At 44.4% G+C, this 16341-nt stretch overlaps 1 protein-coding gene across 1 annotated transcript in view; it reads left to right on the top strand.

Moving 5' to 3' along the window:
• b4galnt4a (beta-1,4-N-acetyl-galactosaminyl transferase 4a) overlaps positions 1 to 16341 on the top strand; it is a 143351-nt gene that overhangs the window by 45994 nt on the left and 81016 nt on the right. Inside the window, exon 2 of the mRNA XM_061076911.1 lies at positions 1442 to 1554. Coding sequence (XP_060932894.1) covers positions 1442 to 1554 — 113 coding nt within the window. The remainder of the gene's footprint in view (positions 1 to 1441; positions 1555 to 16341) is intronic.

Here is a 16341-nt window from a genome sequence, read left to right on the forward strand (position 1 = left end):
AGCCCCCCCATCTAATTCAGCCCACTCACCCTCATTGTTAAGGGGACATATTGGAAAACCATTAGTACTCATTATGCTTTATAGCCACCCGTTCTGCCCATTCTGTCTTTTAATCACAATCCATCCCCTCGTGTGTGTGTGCGTGGGCGTGTGCACGTGGCCTCGAGTGTGCGGCTGCGTGCACGTGCGCACACTCCAGCCACCTCTGCTCACCAGACAGTAATGAACCACTTTCGGCGTAATGCATTCGGGACACCACAGCGTGCCCGCCCGCCCTCCTCCCTCCCCCTCCCCCTCCCCCTCCTGTTTTATAGGGCAGTCAATGGCACAGACGCCACTTTTTACCGCGGCCTCATCTCAGCTGCGGCATTGTTGTGCGTTCATGAACCATGTCAGCCAAATGGGATCGAAGGCAGTGTAATAGAAATTTACAAAAAATTGGATTGAATCGGATATGGATTCGCTCTCTTTATATATGAACTGCCCTCGGAGGCAGGAACCCCTCGTAGGGAAGCTTTATGAGAAGTGTTCAGTCCTTGTAACTCCAAATAACCTCGGCCTCATAAAGTGTTGAATATCCTGTTACTGCTCTGTGGTGAATTGTGCTCATGTCTGACCATTCAGGACTGTGTGTGTGTGTGTGTGTGTGTGTGTGTGTGTGTGTGTGTGTGTGTGTGTGTGTGTGTGTGTGTGTGTGTGTGTGTGTGTGTGTGTGTGTGTGTGTGTGTGTGTGTGTGTGTGTGTGTGTGTGTGTGTGTGTGTGTGTGTGTGTGTGTGTGTGTGTGTGTGTGTGTTTTGCTAGCAGCAAGTAGAAATGGCAGTTTTGACCATACGCTCTGTGACAGACAAGCACAAACACACACAGCAACACAGATGCACACACACTTGTAACGAGTGGATTTAGATTCCGGGTTGTTCTCTCCCGGCCTCGGCAACTGTCATCACTGCGCAGCAAAAGTCCCATAATCCATCTGTGGCATGACAGCATCCCACTTCACTGCAAGAAAAAAGCTATTCCTTATGTCTCTCTCTCTATTTCTCAATCTCCCCCCTCCGCTTTTCTTTTTCTATTTTCACTCCGCTCACTTCACTTTTCCCACCTGCAGGTTTTTCTTCTTCTGTCTCGTCTCCTTTCACTTTTTCTAGTTTCATTTTTCCCTTGCGCCCAATCTCCCTTTTTCTGCGGAAACTTTGTCCTCGGTTTGATTAAAGTAGAGAAATTCAATCGGAGGGAGAGTGAGTGATCGCTGGAAAATCATTGTTGACCATGAAGATATATTCATTATTGTATTTATTGCTGCTGATGCAATTGACAGAGATCAGAGTGACAGTAACCTTATTAATGATGATGATTGAAATGATGATGACGACGGTGACAATGGTGAAGATGATGGTGCGTGCCGGCTTTCTTATCAGTGTCTCTGTTTCCTTCTTGGCCCAGATGGAGAGAGACAGACGGAGGGGACGGACGCCAGCCGCAAGAGGGACACTCGCTCCTCAGCTGGCCACCACAAGAGTGAGGACACCAGCGACAGCCGGGAGGACGAGGCAGGAGTGAGTCTTTCTCTCCTTTCTCGCTCACTTGTTTCCTTCCTTCCTTCCTTCCTTCTTCTCACCGCTCTGGGCTGTATATTAATGTGATGTTCCTGCCTAAACACACTTACCCACCCTCTAACTAAACAGCAGTGTGGTTTATTGTTTGTGTGTGTGTGTTAGTGTGTGTGTGTGTGTGTGTGTGTGTGTGTGTGTGTGTGTGTGTGTGTGTGTGTTTGTGTTTGTGTGGCGGAGCTCATCAGGAATGCAACCATTGCAGTGTGCATCATGATAATCATCTTTGTGCTCGGTTCTTTGCTCCCCCACTGATTAGCCGCCGCACACGACGCCCCCCCCCGCCCCCCCTCTCCATAACGACAAAGAGATTAGGGATGAAACAGGGAAAAAATATCTGGATGCAGGTAAATGTGTTTGCTAAAATATTAAATATTAAAGAGATCTGTTGACAGGTTTAATCGTTTATAAACTTTTCAGTAGCCTCGGTCCAGCACCTAGCTACTACAGGGACATTTTTAATAAAGGAGGAAGACAATACTTCTTTAACGTCACCTTTCCTCTAGTGTGTTGTAAAGGTGTTTTGTGCACGTCAAAAGTTCTGCAAAGTTAAAAGGTGCAAAGTTAAAAAGCCAAAAGGTTGCAGCAAAGAGCTCCTCTCCTCCATGGAAAACACTCGTTTGTAGTCTGGACGATACTTCTGCATCATTATGACATCACAATGCCAATTTGCATAATGCTATTAATGCAAAATTGGCTAACAGGGCCAGTTAAAGATAAAACCAAGTATTTGAGACCGAGGCTGAAGAGAGGAGCTGCAGCAACGGACAGTCTGAGGAAAGTGATGTGTTTTCTGAAACCTTTTCAAGTAATAACACAAAATCTAAATTAGGAGCTTGAATATGAGATGGATGTTTCTCCATTAAGGTTTCCAGCAGTGAGAGGCCATAACTTCAAATATAAAGTGAGCACCTCATGCATTTCCACTTCCTCCTCGTGCCATCGCTGCATTTTCCGTGATAGTTTTCACGCTGAGATTAAAATGAGACCGATATCCAGCAGCAGCGCACGAGACCTGGACCGCTGCCAGAGATCATTAGTATTGGTACATGCAGCAGTGAACCAGTGAGACAATCTCACGCTTTAATTCTTATTTCCCCCGACAGCGTCTGGATTTTATGGTTAAGTACGGTTAATTCTGGACCCGGGGATAATTTCTGAATCTGCAGGACGCGCGGAACCCTTTAGCTCCGACTGTGTGGTGCAATGACAAGCTCCTGTTTGGTTCCTGCAAGCAGTCCAATGGGGGATTATTAATGAGTCCAGAAATACAGATAAACTGCCGTCATTACTACGACGACCGGATCTGTGCCCCGGTCTGTGTTCGAATGTTTGCAGCTCTGATCTGAATATCTGCTGAGGTGAATCACAAAGATGCTAATTCATGCCTGGAAGGGATAATTGGGTTAAAGGCCTGTTATTCGGAAAACCATTGCTTATCCTTGGTTGTTTGCTTTCTACAGGAAGACAGATTTTAATTTCTCATCAGCAGTCGTAAACACCGTGGTCTGATCTCTCTTTAACAATAGCTGGATGTTTCCTCTCTGCTTTTTTTTTTAAGTTAAAAAGCCTCTTTTAACACCAAAGATTTACCAGTCATGGTTTGGCCTCGAGGCACGCCCCTCCATCCTCAGCCTCAGTCCACCAGGTTTACACCCCCCCCCCACTTGCCACTCACACTGACAGGCTGCCTACCTTGAAGTCGTATTCGGCCCGAGGCTTCGTTATCTGTGAAACTACCTGAAGTGCTGCAGATTGGGGCTGCGGGCGCTCGCCGTCTGCGGTAATTAAATGTTCATCGCATGTTGAGGCTCGGTGGAATGTGAGATATTTTAAGAGGCCCAACGCCGCTGAGGAGCAAACAGATTCACACACACACACAGATACAGATTAATGAGATGGATCCGATCTGGTTGTTAGTATTTTGATAATAAAAGCTTTTACCTCTCCGCCTGCTGGAGAGGATCATTACACAGGGCTATAAAGGAAGTCCCTGAGAAGCTGTTGTGTGTGTGTGTGTGGAGTGAATTAAGATGAGTTAGAATAAACTGTAGTGTTACTGATTCTTGTCTAAGAGCAGTGTTGTTTGGCTTTAATCAGGAAACGGCACCCAGTAGGGCCCTGAATTTGAATATTCACGTCAATTTTTGTCCGTCTCATTGGACACGTACTCACTGAGCTGTTATTACAGGTCAGGAGGTCACACCAAACGTCAGAGTGTGGAGACAGCTCACTGAGTTTGACCGTGCCGTGACTGTTGGTGCCCACAGACTGGTTGGAGCTGATCTATGGGATTTTCCCACTTTAGGCCAGACTGGTTGGAGCTCCAGTAACTCTGATAGCCAATTTGTGAGGAGATAAAGAATCTAAGTGTGCAACGCGTCGGAACCTTGAGACGAATGGGCTCTGGAAGTAGGAGATCGTGTTCTCCTCTGTCAGCCAAGATCACACATCTGAGGCTACACAAGTGTTTTAACTGCATCGATAAGATTTCAAATCCATTCTAACATACCTGAGAAAACGTGACCATTTCCACACACCGGGCATGTGTGTGCTGGTGTGAAGAGGAAGCAGATCGTCTTCTCTGCAGTTGGTTGCTCAGTTACAGGAAATACTACAAATGAGAAACAGCGATGGTGCAGAGTAGGAGCAGGGATTTCTTTTCTTGGATGGACAATGAGGGGGAAGTGTTACTATGGCAGCAAGCGTTTGCATTTACCATTCTAAGTTAAGTCATGATTTACCAGAACAAATCAGGATACCAAAGCCATATTTAAATATCAGTTTTTGCCTGTACACATACTACTAGTACTACGCCGCCTGAGAGTGCTGTGGACAGCTGGCATAAACACAGCAGCAGTGATGGGTGTTAATGCTAAAATGTAGTCGTGTGGATTCAGCCTGAGGACACGGACTCACTAATACTGGACAGTTGGTGACCGGGTCTGTTTTTCTGCTGAGGCACGCAGATGGCAGAGTCAGAATTTGGCATAAGCAGCATGAATCCATGGGTCCAACCTGCCTCTTGTAAACAGTCCAGGCTGCTGCTGCTGCTGATGGTGTAATGGCGAAGGGAACGTTTTCTTGGCTCACTTTCGGCCCCTTAATACCAATCAATCGAGATTTAAATGCCACAGTCTATCCGAGTATTGTTGCTGAACATGTGCAGGGCTGTATGGCCACAGTTTACTACTTTCTAATGGCTACTTCCAGCAGGATAATGCACCATGTCGCAAAAGTAAAAGTCGTCTCAAATTGGTTTTCATGAGGCTGTCGATGAGTTCAGCACTTTTACAATTACTTTTCCTAGTCGTCAGATCTGGATCCTGTAGAACTTTGCGATACGGTTGTGTGGCTCAAAACAAAACAGCAGAAATGACTTGATGCAATCATGTCAACAAGGACTACACTGTCAAAGACCTGGTATCCATCTTTTGTTATCCAGTCTTAATAAGTGGTCAGTGCTAAGTACAGGCCTGAACTCATCCTGAGATCGAGTCACTCTGGGATGCAAGTTACTTCTACTCTTCTTAGTTTCCATATTTTGATTTGATTTTAGCAAGTAAGGGTTTATTTGCATACAGAACAGGGAAATGAGATCTGATCATATTTGGTCACAGGAGATCCAGGAAGCATTTGAATGTCAGGTGTGAACACGCACGTATCACCGTCCTCTTCTGATGACCTTTCTCAGGACGGATGTTAAAACCAGGTCAGAACAAAGCCAAAGGAATGTTTCCGAGGCGTCTCCACAAACAACTGAGGCTGTGTTGAGAGGAATGGGACGCGTGTTCCTCATAAAGTGTGTTTTCTGGTGTTATATCACAGTGCAACTGAATTCTGAACTGCTTGTGCAGAATAAACTATATCACTGAGAGATTTGGCTGTAAGATTCAAAGCCTAACACACTACTAATACACCGTACACAATACACAGTATGTACTTTGCCACACACAAGCTGTAGCCGCAAAGGTTTTAGACCATAACACAGTGGAAGTTAAAACCCAAATTGTTTTACGATATCACAGCGCAGCCGTCCACGAGCCACAGGGGAAAAGCCAAGAGAAGAAGACTTTGTATCTTATTCCTTAAAATGCAGTCGTCTTCAAAATCGATTTAAATGACGGCTTTAGCAAATGTGCTTGAAGAGATAAGAGTCATGAAGGGGAGTCGGCTCGGGTTCTTCTGAACGGCCCTCCTCCAAACTCCAAACTCCAAACCTGCCTGATAGCGTTCAGGCTTCTCTTCTGCAAAGGAGTGAAAAAGCAGCTCGGCGGATTGAGTCAGTCTCGTGCATTAAAGCTCGAATGTTCGCTAAGCGTTCTGCTGAAGTCACAGAAAGGTGTCAGGAAGTTTATGGAACGCTCTCGGTTGAATTTTAATAGCGCGTGCTTTGTAATTTGGTCCCTAAACGGCGTTGGATAGATTTGGTTCTGCTTCCAAATAGTGATCACTCAGATTAACTGTGTTCAGATAGTAAACATGCTCCAAATCACCACAATTACAATACAGGGGATAGAATTGGCCGCTACAGGGGCGGGCTCTTATTTGGATTTACGATCTGTACAGGATAGGGCGGCGCTCCATTTATGTTTATCTGTAACGCTTCTTTATTTGTAACAAGCGCTGTTTTATCCTTTCAAACGCGCGTTTGCATAACACCCTCAAGACATTCCTGCTCGGCTCTATAACCACATCTCTCTCTCCCATCTATAATTTACATGCCCATTTACCAGTTCTTTGTTCCTGCAGTGCTTGACCTCTTGAGTGCCTGTGAGTGTGTGATTCTGCACGAGTGTATGCATCATACTCTATATATGTTGAGTCGCCCATTCAGCGATGTCTAAACGCGTCAAGGAAATCCAGAGCAACGTAATTGACACCTTCAGTCAACGCGAGGCAGCTCCAGAGAGAGCGGCCCTTCATTTAGAGAATGTCAGTGCCAAAGGTCAAAGCTGCAGTTCACGCTTCTGGGCCTCATAGTCAGAGATTAGCTGAACACCAGACGTGTGAGTGTCTCTGCTCTCAGATACCAGCTGAACTTTGGGGCCTTTGATCTATATTTCTTCGGGGGAGAATATGTGAGAAGTGTCTGTATATTTGCAAGATCTTTTCATTCCAGCTCCCTTCGTGAAATGCCTGGAAAATGTAAAAGTTATTCAAAAATCTCGTAGACGGAGACAAAAATAATATTTCTGCAGTTTAATTTATACCCGTCCCGTCTCTGCCTGCTCCACCCAGGTGCCGCCCCTCTTCTGGGTTTTCTGGATATGACCACATCTGACCACATCTCCTGCTGCCTTTTTTTAATGTGGAAAAACAAACTACAGAAAATGTCGGGACCAAATTTTTTTTAGAGTCAGTGTCTGAAAACAGCTTGTGTGCATGTAACAGCTTGTCCTGTTCTTTCAGTCTTTTAAATGCTTTAACACTGGTGACCATGAGTGAACGGTAGCAATGCATGCTGGGTACTTTGGAGAATAGCGGTGTACATATGGGACCAAACAACCAACCTCGGTTTCACATTTGATTTGTCCCTCAAACCTGCAGTTCCATTTATTATGAGTCGTCCCCAAAGCAGCACTAGATCTGGAGTTCACATCTGCAAACGGCTTTGTTATGGATAAGTAGAGAAAGAAAAAGTCACTGAATCAGACGGTGAGGGATGTTTAATTCTGCTGTGATATGGGTCAGGGGCACAGATATTGCCTCCTTTTGTCGAGCTCCTCTAATGTTTCTGACAGCAGCCTGAAAGCAGCAGAGAGGAAACACAGTGGGATTGTTCCACTGACCGCATTACAGGGTAAAGGAGGGGACAGAGAAAAGAGAGGACAGGAGCTGATTGAAGGAAACAAAAGCAAATCAGAAGCAAAGAGAGGTGAGCGAACGAGCAGTGAGATGTTCTGCAGAGGAAGTAATTATGTGTCTCTCTGCCTCTGTGAAATGCGGCAGCTGAGCAGCAAATGTTTGCCTGCGCACCTTCATTTGCCTGCAAATCACTAAAACTGCAGCTTAAATAGTTGACAGAGTGTGTCAGGGTTGGCAATTACAGGAACTGAAGGAGGGTGTTCTCTTCTTCTTCTTCTTTTTGGGAGACGTGGAGTATCTCTCCGGCCACCTGCTTTTCATGGTGAAACCTGCAATAGATTCCCACTGTCACAAGGTGTGTGTTAGTGTGCGTCTCAGCTGCAGGGGAGCCTCCAGATGGTTTCCAATTTGTCTGACAGCCCGACACTAAGGTTATATAAAGCAGAAGTTGTGTCTCTGCACCCCAAGCCGATTGTTACACACAAACAAGCACCTGCGACTGTGTGTGTGTATGTTTGTGTGCGTGTTCTTCATACATATGAGGTGCGGCGTCTGTCCTCTGCTTCCTGCTGTTTCCTGCCTGTTGGAGAATGCTCATGCGGGTCCTCCCCTTCGTCTCACGCTCCCGATGAGGGGGATGAAGGATGAAGGTGAAAGAGGAGGGACACAAACAGGCTAGAGGACGAAAAAGGGCGAGAAGAGAGGAGATGACTGATGAACCTGGTAGTCATTAACATTGATTCAGAGATAAATGAACTCTTGCGTGACAGATGTTGACGTGAACGGTTATTCAGAGAGACACACAGAGGAAAGAGGGGAAAAAAACATATGTGTCTTATGTACGGGCAGGAAACACAGTAATTCAATTATTTTGGGCAATATATCCATATATTGTATGATACAATCTGTGACCGTAGTGTGGTCAGGTCAGACAGGAGCAGACAGAGGCGGAGCTGCAGCTCTGCTCTACAGAATGTGAATGGCTCTGCTGTAATGACGCTTGTCAGCTGATCGATACGGAGCTCAAACAACGCTCAGGCTTTGTCAGATAAAATGACCGTCCTGCAGCTGTTTGACTGGCAGCTGTCCGCTCCATCCTCCATCCTCCTTCCAACTATTTTCTGCAAAACGGCCGCGTCCCGATCGATACCCTCAGCTGAGTCAGATCCTAACTTTAGATAAAGGGTCGTGTCGTGCCTTTACTTCTCTGCTTTCAGTGCTCATTCCCTTCAAACCTCTTCTACACTTTTGCAAGTTCTGACGTGTTCGAAGCAGCTTCAGAATCAAGAACAGGTTCCAAATTGTCGTCTGCAAATTGCAGGGACAGAAAAAAGGGTTGGTCCCAGCAACCTGTGGGAAACAAGGCTAGGTTCAATGTCTCCAAAGTAAGCTTGGAAACCCCAGCAATGTGCTGAAACTCATTTCTCTTTGTAAGTTTATTTTATACTGACATTCAGCATCAATCAAATATTCACAAAATTTAAAATATGTGTTAGGAAAGGTACAGAAAACAAAATAGGCAAATAAGAAATAATCTCTTCTCTAAAACAACATTTTTGACTTGTGATAATAAAGTCAGGCCCATAGAGTGTTTTGTAGTTAATCCTTCTTTTCCAGTAAGCAGCAAATTGTTCCAGTATATTAAACACACATTATGCCTCCTACTCATCTTCTCCATTTTCATAATGTCCATTGTAATTTTCTGCCTTGCATTTATATAGAGCTGAACTCTCCTGTGATAAACAATCCCTGTGAAGAGTCTGTTATTTTACCAGCCTCCACCAGTATACGACTTAAATATGTATTTCTTTACAACCATTCTTACACCCAAAATATACAGTCTTAATATGTACAGTGTATAACTGTAGTGTCGGGCATTGTTTAGAGTCCAATGGTCTCTGATGACAAGACAATGGTAGAAAATACGTAGGCGGTTTGGTTGCATTTATTATTTCTCCAGTTTGGCCTGAAAAAACAAGGTTGTTATTGTAGCTGCATTTCTGTAAGAATGTTTGAAATGAGCCTACGTTATCAGTTCTTTCCAACTCCCTTAACTTCTATTGATGCCTCTTTATTACCTAAGAAACACATATCCTCCCTTATTTCTCAAATTTGTTATATATATGTGTATATAAGTACTTCTCCTACTATTATCTGCATTATATGTTTTTCTGAACAGTTCTATACTATATGTTTGTCAACATCTTATTAATATCTGCAGGTTTTGATACAAGACAGTTTTCTGAATACAACTGGTCATCCTTGAGCTTCTCCATCTACTTAAATGTGTCAAATCTTTTGTGCATCATTCAAGGAAAACTTTCAGAGGCCTATTGTTTTCCCACATAGAAAAATTGATCAGGAATCGTTGAGGGATTTTATAAAGTATGGAACCCGTAAGCAGAACTGATAACAGCATTGATATCAATTAAAAAAAGTATATTCTCAGAGAACTCCTCCACGGCGAGGCCACATAGCAGTGTTGCAGTACATCCACTTGTAGCATGTGTGTTGTTGATGCTGAACACACACAAGCACGACAACATCTCTCTCTTTCTTTCTCTCTCTGCACACATGCACATACACACATACATACACAAAGAGCAGGTCAGCAACAAAGTGCACTTTCCCAGACATGGATAAGACAGTGGATAATAAAAGGCCCGTTAGCAACAATAAAGCCCTGAAATCAAGGTCGAGGAGAGGAGAGGAGAGAGGAGAGAGGAGAGAGGAGGAGAGGAGGAGAGGAGTAGGGGAGGAGGGGGGGATAAGCCTGAGTAGATAATTCACGGAGGGTTGAGGGAAAGGGCCGCGCCATTGTCTTTCACCTGACGGAGATTTTAATCATAGGGGCAATTTTGCAGCAGCTCATAAACCGCAGGAGCCGGGCCTCATTGTTAACCTCCAATTGCTTTCAAGGCTGTAAATATGGCCGCCGCACATCGCTCTGGCCTTGCTCTGAGTTTATGGGGAGCCGGGACAAAGCCGGCGCTGGCACCTGGAGTGTTCCCTGAGAGTGATGAGGAGCGGCGAGCGCAGAGGGCCCGGTAAACACACACACGGCTGATCGGAGACACTCGAAAACACTCGACTGCACCACACAGGCTCGACTGTGACTACGAGCTGCGTATACTGCTCCATGTAATCTGTAAATGGACCCAAACATGAGGATTAGAGTCACAGTGTAATTGCACAGTTTGACATTTAGATTTGACCGCGGAGATTAGTGAGACATCACTTATTTTCCAGGTTATCCATTACGTTGATTTTCGCATTTGAATGTTGTCAGGGATTTAAAAAAAGGGAGCGGTTCAGTTCCTGGTGATAAATCCAGGTGGTGACTCAGTGTCCTCATGTCTGACATTTGGTCGACACAGTCCTCACCTGATTGGCTCTGCAGCCAAGTGGAACTAGATCTCCCATGAGGCATTTGGTGCATCAGCCTGAGCGCCCCCGGCTGTCAGAGCTTGCACTGTTATGTTTTCTGCCACATTTCTCAAGTGTCGTCTGTTACTTAAAAATGTTTAGTTAGATTTGTCTCCACACTAAAGGGCGTCACTGCCGACCCAGCCTCTGAGAGCCCAGCTACAGGTCGACAGTATAAATATCAGATGATAGAGGCAGCACGAGGGATTCCTCTCTGTTGCTAAGTGAGCTGGGCACTAAGCTGTAGAATATGAACTCGGAGCTTTTAGATGTGGCGGGTCAGTTCTTCCTGAGCAGCTCGAGGAAGAACTGACCGTTAAGTGGTCGTTTCAACACAGTTCATAAGCACAGATGTGGTCGGGTTTGGTCACATGATACCTCAGTGAGGCTCAGGGCAAGTAGTGGATTTTAAGCGATTTTAAAAACATGAGAAACCAACTTTAAATACAGACAGATTTAAACAATTTTTTATCTTTTAATCGTAAGAACACACACACACTGGGCAATTTTGTTCAGAAGTTAAACCACCCACCTGCCGTTTGTAGGAAACTGTTTCTCAGTGGTGATTCCAGAGACCTGGAACTCAAAGAAACTCTCTTTAGGTGCATAACCTTCACCATCTGAACTGGAGGGTGGAAAACTCTCATTGGCTATTGTGGGTTCTATGTCACAACCAATAAATAAACACGTTTGATATTCTACCGATGCATTAAGGTTATTGCATCTTTATTTTGTAAACAGTAAACACCTTACACTTATTTGGGCAGATAATTGGCTCCGACTGGCCGCTGGCCCCCCCCCCCATCTGCCCCTTCTTTAAAATGGGTCTGATTATCCTGTAGTGTGCATCAGCCCTGAAGAAGGCGACTGGTGCTCAGATCTGCAGCCGCTCATAAGAGGGACAAGAAACGGCAAAAATACATTGTTGTGCTATTATTATTTCATTTGAGATTAATCGAAAGTGACAGAGTTATTTGGATCTTAAGAAGAAACTAATAAGAGTTAGTGTTTCTCTCAGTGGGGCGCTGTTAAGAGGAGAAATTATCAATTGGTCTTTTTATTTATATTTTTCTAAAGTCTGAGATTTAACAAGATTAAAACAATTGTCAGCACAGAGGTTTAGCCACATGTGAATCGTACCAGAATAATCCCGCTCGCTCCTGTAGCCAAATGTCTTTGAAATTAAAAAACAAAGGCGATATATGAAATTATCACCTTCAAACTGTTCATTTTCATTTTCAACTATTGAAACACACACACTGTCGTTGTGCACACGCATGGTCTCGCTGTGTAATGAAGGATGTTTGCGCAGATATGAAATTAAATTAAAGCAGTTTTAGTAATCATGGTCACAGCTATGAAAACCAGCATTAAAATTAATCATGTGTAATTAATTGTAATTTTTTAATTGAATTGTTCTTTATTATATATATATATTATTATATTAAACATTGAATCTATCTTCATATGACATGTTGCTTATTAGATCCACCTCACAAACCTCCAAACCAACTGTGGTATTTGTGCTGGTGTTCGTGAGCCGTGACTTTTCCATAACCCCTCTCACTTGTAAAAGATATAAGCCTCGTCTTCCAGTTCTCCTCCATATTTCATCAGCTCTGTCTCACCATCACGTTCTTCCCTCCTGACTGAGGAGAGGCTCAGGCTGGATGCTCCTGACTCTGCTTCCTACTCTCACATCAATATTCATTAAGGCTTTTGCAATGACAATTTCTGTTTTGGGGCGGAGACTGACGTTTGCCAAAGTGCGCACATCTTCCAGTTGATCGTGAGGGAAAACTGTGTGTAGGTTTTATAAACGAGGCCCCGTGTCTTTATGAGCGTCCTCTCGATAATTAATTTATTCCGTTGAAGGGACTTAATTTCATGTCAGACTGCTTAGTTTAGCCACAAGCCTGCGACAGCGCCACAGGCAGTGAACTCTTCCCCGTCAGGCCTCCAGCCCGGGGGGGTGTTGACAGCTCTGACAGCTCTGTTGCACAAGGCTATTTGAGGGTTTTTTGTCCCAAATTGTTTTTCTTGCGGGTGCGTCGCCGCTTTCACTCATTCTCACCGTCACCTGTTAGGCATTTGTCAGCCCGGTGCCAGGTCGCAGGCGCCGGAGATCCAAGCCGCGGGCCGGCAATAAACTCCCAGACAGCTAGGGCTCCGGGAAACTGAGGTCCGGCACTGTCTTCATCCTCTGCTGCTGGGTACCAGGGGCCAAGAGTGGAAACGTTTTTCTGTAAACCCACAGCTCACTGTGCTCCTGCAGTGAAATGTACATGCTCACAAACGGGCAACCCACTCGGTAGACATATTATCAAAATCAACATGATACTTAATTTACGTACCCTCACACCGAGCGAATCAACCCTCCACCTCCTGATCGTAAATTCCTTTCTAATCCTTAACAGTATGGTATATTCTGGGCAGCCGAGATGTCGAGATTGTTGTTGAAGTTGGAGATGAAGGAAAGTAACGCGGACCCAGTACTTACAAGTATAATAATGTTTATTATACAAAGTAGTACAGGTCAAGACGAGCTCTAGAACTCGGAGAAATCACCCAGGCCAAATGGTGAAGTCTGACTTCCAGGGGTCGGACACACAGTATATATAGAGAGATTGGTTGCGCCCATGACTTCAGGTAAATGCCGTCCCCCATGGGATTTCTGACTAAAGAGGGACATGTTTTTGTGTCCGAACATGAAGACACATTGGTCAAGAACATTCCTTCTACACCCATCCATTAGCTAGTCAGAGGTCATTCCCAAAAGTCAAGGATCATTTCAAAAAGGCAGAGAACTTCTAAAGTAAACACCTGGAGGACTCTCTGAGAATGTCTGAGAGTCCAGAAGGCAGGTATCATACACGTAAGCCTGTCATTATATTTTGAACACACACCAAAATGATCTACTCTAAAGAATATACGACAACAGCATTTAGCTTTATTTCCGTCCTCCACATCCCAGATAGAAAGGATCTGAATGACACAGGTGGATCCCTCTCAATCCTTTTAGCCTCTATGGAAACTCTCTGCTGCCGTCGCTCTGGTTCCCAGCAGGTGGCTTCCTTCCAGCACTGGTCCGAGAGAACCTGTTACTGTCGGGCTGTTTGCTGTTTCCGCTCGGTTTCATGCTGGAGCCCTGCTGGGTGAGGGTCAGTAGGTCAGACCACTGACATGACACTGGACTGTATCTCTTTCTCACCTCCATGGGGTTCTTTCTCTCACGCTGTCGAGATGGATCCCTGCTTGTGTCAATGCAGCTATGGATGAATTCAGCGACACAAATACCATCCATCATCCGTCAGGTCAGAGAGATGATCAGTGATGTTTCCGTTTATCACCTTCGAGTTGGCAAAACAAACTTTGGTCAGGGTTCAGTCGGGCTCTGCATTTATTTCATTTTAATATATCTGAGCTCTTTTGTGCTGTATATCAGTAAAGTTTAATTATTACCGTGAATCACTCCGAGAGGCACAGACTGGAAAAAGCCTCTGAAGAGCCTTTTAATCTCAGTTTGAGTTTGTTGATGAAATATCTTCTTTCTACACTGAATTGCTCGGATCTGCTGGGATCTGTAATTAATCAAAAGTTTTGCAGAGTCAGATTTTGGCAGATAAGGATTTTCTGTAATTTAAAATATACAAACATTTTCATAGGGTTTCCTTTATGGAAAATCTAACTAATAAAATGTTAACTTTTACATTTTCAGACATTAAAAAATAATTCTGCAGGTTACTGGAAAGAGCTTTTTTGGAGAAATAAAATAAATTAACCATGACTAGTAACCTTTTCCCTAAACTACAATAAATGACTTGTCATCAAGTGTCATGATCCCAGGATAATCCTCATTTGGGCCTCGGTCACTGTTGATAGCAGTCGCTGCCGGCTTGTGTCCTCGCCCCAACTTTAGTTTTAGCCACTTTTACTTTGCCGGCTACTTGAAATCGGGCGAGTTCAGCAGGATAATGTTAAATGGACTGAATTTATTTAGCTCTTTTCTCTTCTTAACGACCACTCAAGGGTCAGAATCAAGTTTACAGCTCGTCTCTATCACTGACACAGTGGCACAGCCATCAGGGGCAATTCAGGGTTCAGTGTGTCGAACAAGGACACGGTCGACATGCAGAACACAAGAGCCGGGGATCGAACCGCCGAGTAAATCATTCATGCGTCTTTATAGATTTTGGTATTGAGTGATGTTACATGAGCTAAAGAAAATGGAAATTGATCTGATTGTGGCATTTGAGGGTAAATATATATTCTTACTTAATCGAACTACAGCATATAATCACTCTGTAGACAATTGACTTACTTTACGTGAATTTGTGTAACCGACCAACCCATCCAACCCCCCCACATAACCAGCCCATCTACCCCAACCAACCAACCAACCAACCCCCTCCACCACTCCCCAACCCAACAAACCCACTTACCAACCAGCCATGTGTTGACTTGTTACTGCACCTCACTCAACACTTATTTCAAAACACTCATTCCAAAAACAAAATAAGAATTTAGCTTGCATCACTTTTTTGCAGTCATGCGAGTTCTTCAGTGTTAGACAGGAGGAGCAGGGGCCTTGAGAACAGAACAGATGAAGTCAAACGCTTTGCATATGAAAACACATCAACCATCAAGCGAGATTATTTAGATTTTTTAAGTGCAGTTTCTGTTCCTGTTGCCACTTGATAAAAGGGAAAGAAAAACCGAGCCCACCTCCATTTCTCTCTCTGCTCCACGAAGACTCAAAGAGACGGTTAACAATAGAAACAAGGCCAGGATGAGAGGCATGCTGGAAAATGCTGAACAACAGAACTGAGCACACTCTGTCTCGCTCTCTCTTGTTTCCTCCAAATCTCCTTCTGCCGGGGCATTTACTTGACGAGAGGCAGATAAGGGACGGACTTGGCAGAGTATGGCCATGGGTAGATAGATAGACGAATGGCTGGATGGAGCGATGTGAGTAATTGAATCGGAGACAAAGTTCTTGGGCATGTTGTGTTCTTAAGGAAGAGGAGGAGCAAATCCATTTGAATTCCCGTGGGAAGATTTCCTGCTTTCATCAGTATTCCCCTGTTTGCCCGAGTTGGAGCGGGTGCCGTATCTTTGAAGAGTTGGAAGGGGATTTCATGTTTTGCTTCAGCTTCTCTCCAGAGAGTTTCTATAGGTGCCAGCTCTTAAGTGTCTCTTTTCCCCCCCTTTTTGTCAGTCTGCACGCTTTCATCTAAAAACATCCGCAATACATTTACCAGTATATGGAGATAAGGGCTGGAGGTAAGTTATTGATGTTCTATCATGTACGTTAATAGTGTTGAACAGGCTTCATTTCTTTAGTCTTACCTGAGCCTGAGAAAACTAACCAAGCCTGACTTGAACGTAGCTCCCTAAGAGTGAAGCCAATGCGTCTCAATCGCCCCCTGGTGGCTGGCTACAGTAAAGGTCATAAACCTTTCTCCATGTTAGTGGATAGGCCATTTCTTTTAGGACACA

The sequence above is a fragment of the Limanda limanda genome, chromosome 8 (genome assembly GCF_963576545.1).
Source record: "Limanda limanda chromosome 8, fLimLim1.1, whole genome shotgun sequence".
Classification (NCBI taxonomy): domain Eukaryota; kingdom Metazoa; phylum Chordata; class Actinopteri; order Pleuronectiformes; family Pleuronectidae; genus Limanda; species Limanda limanda.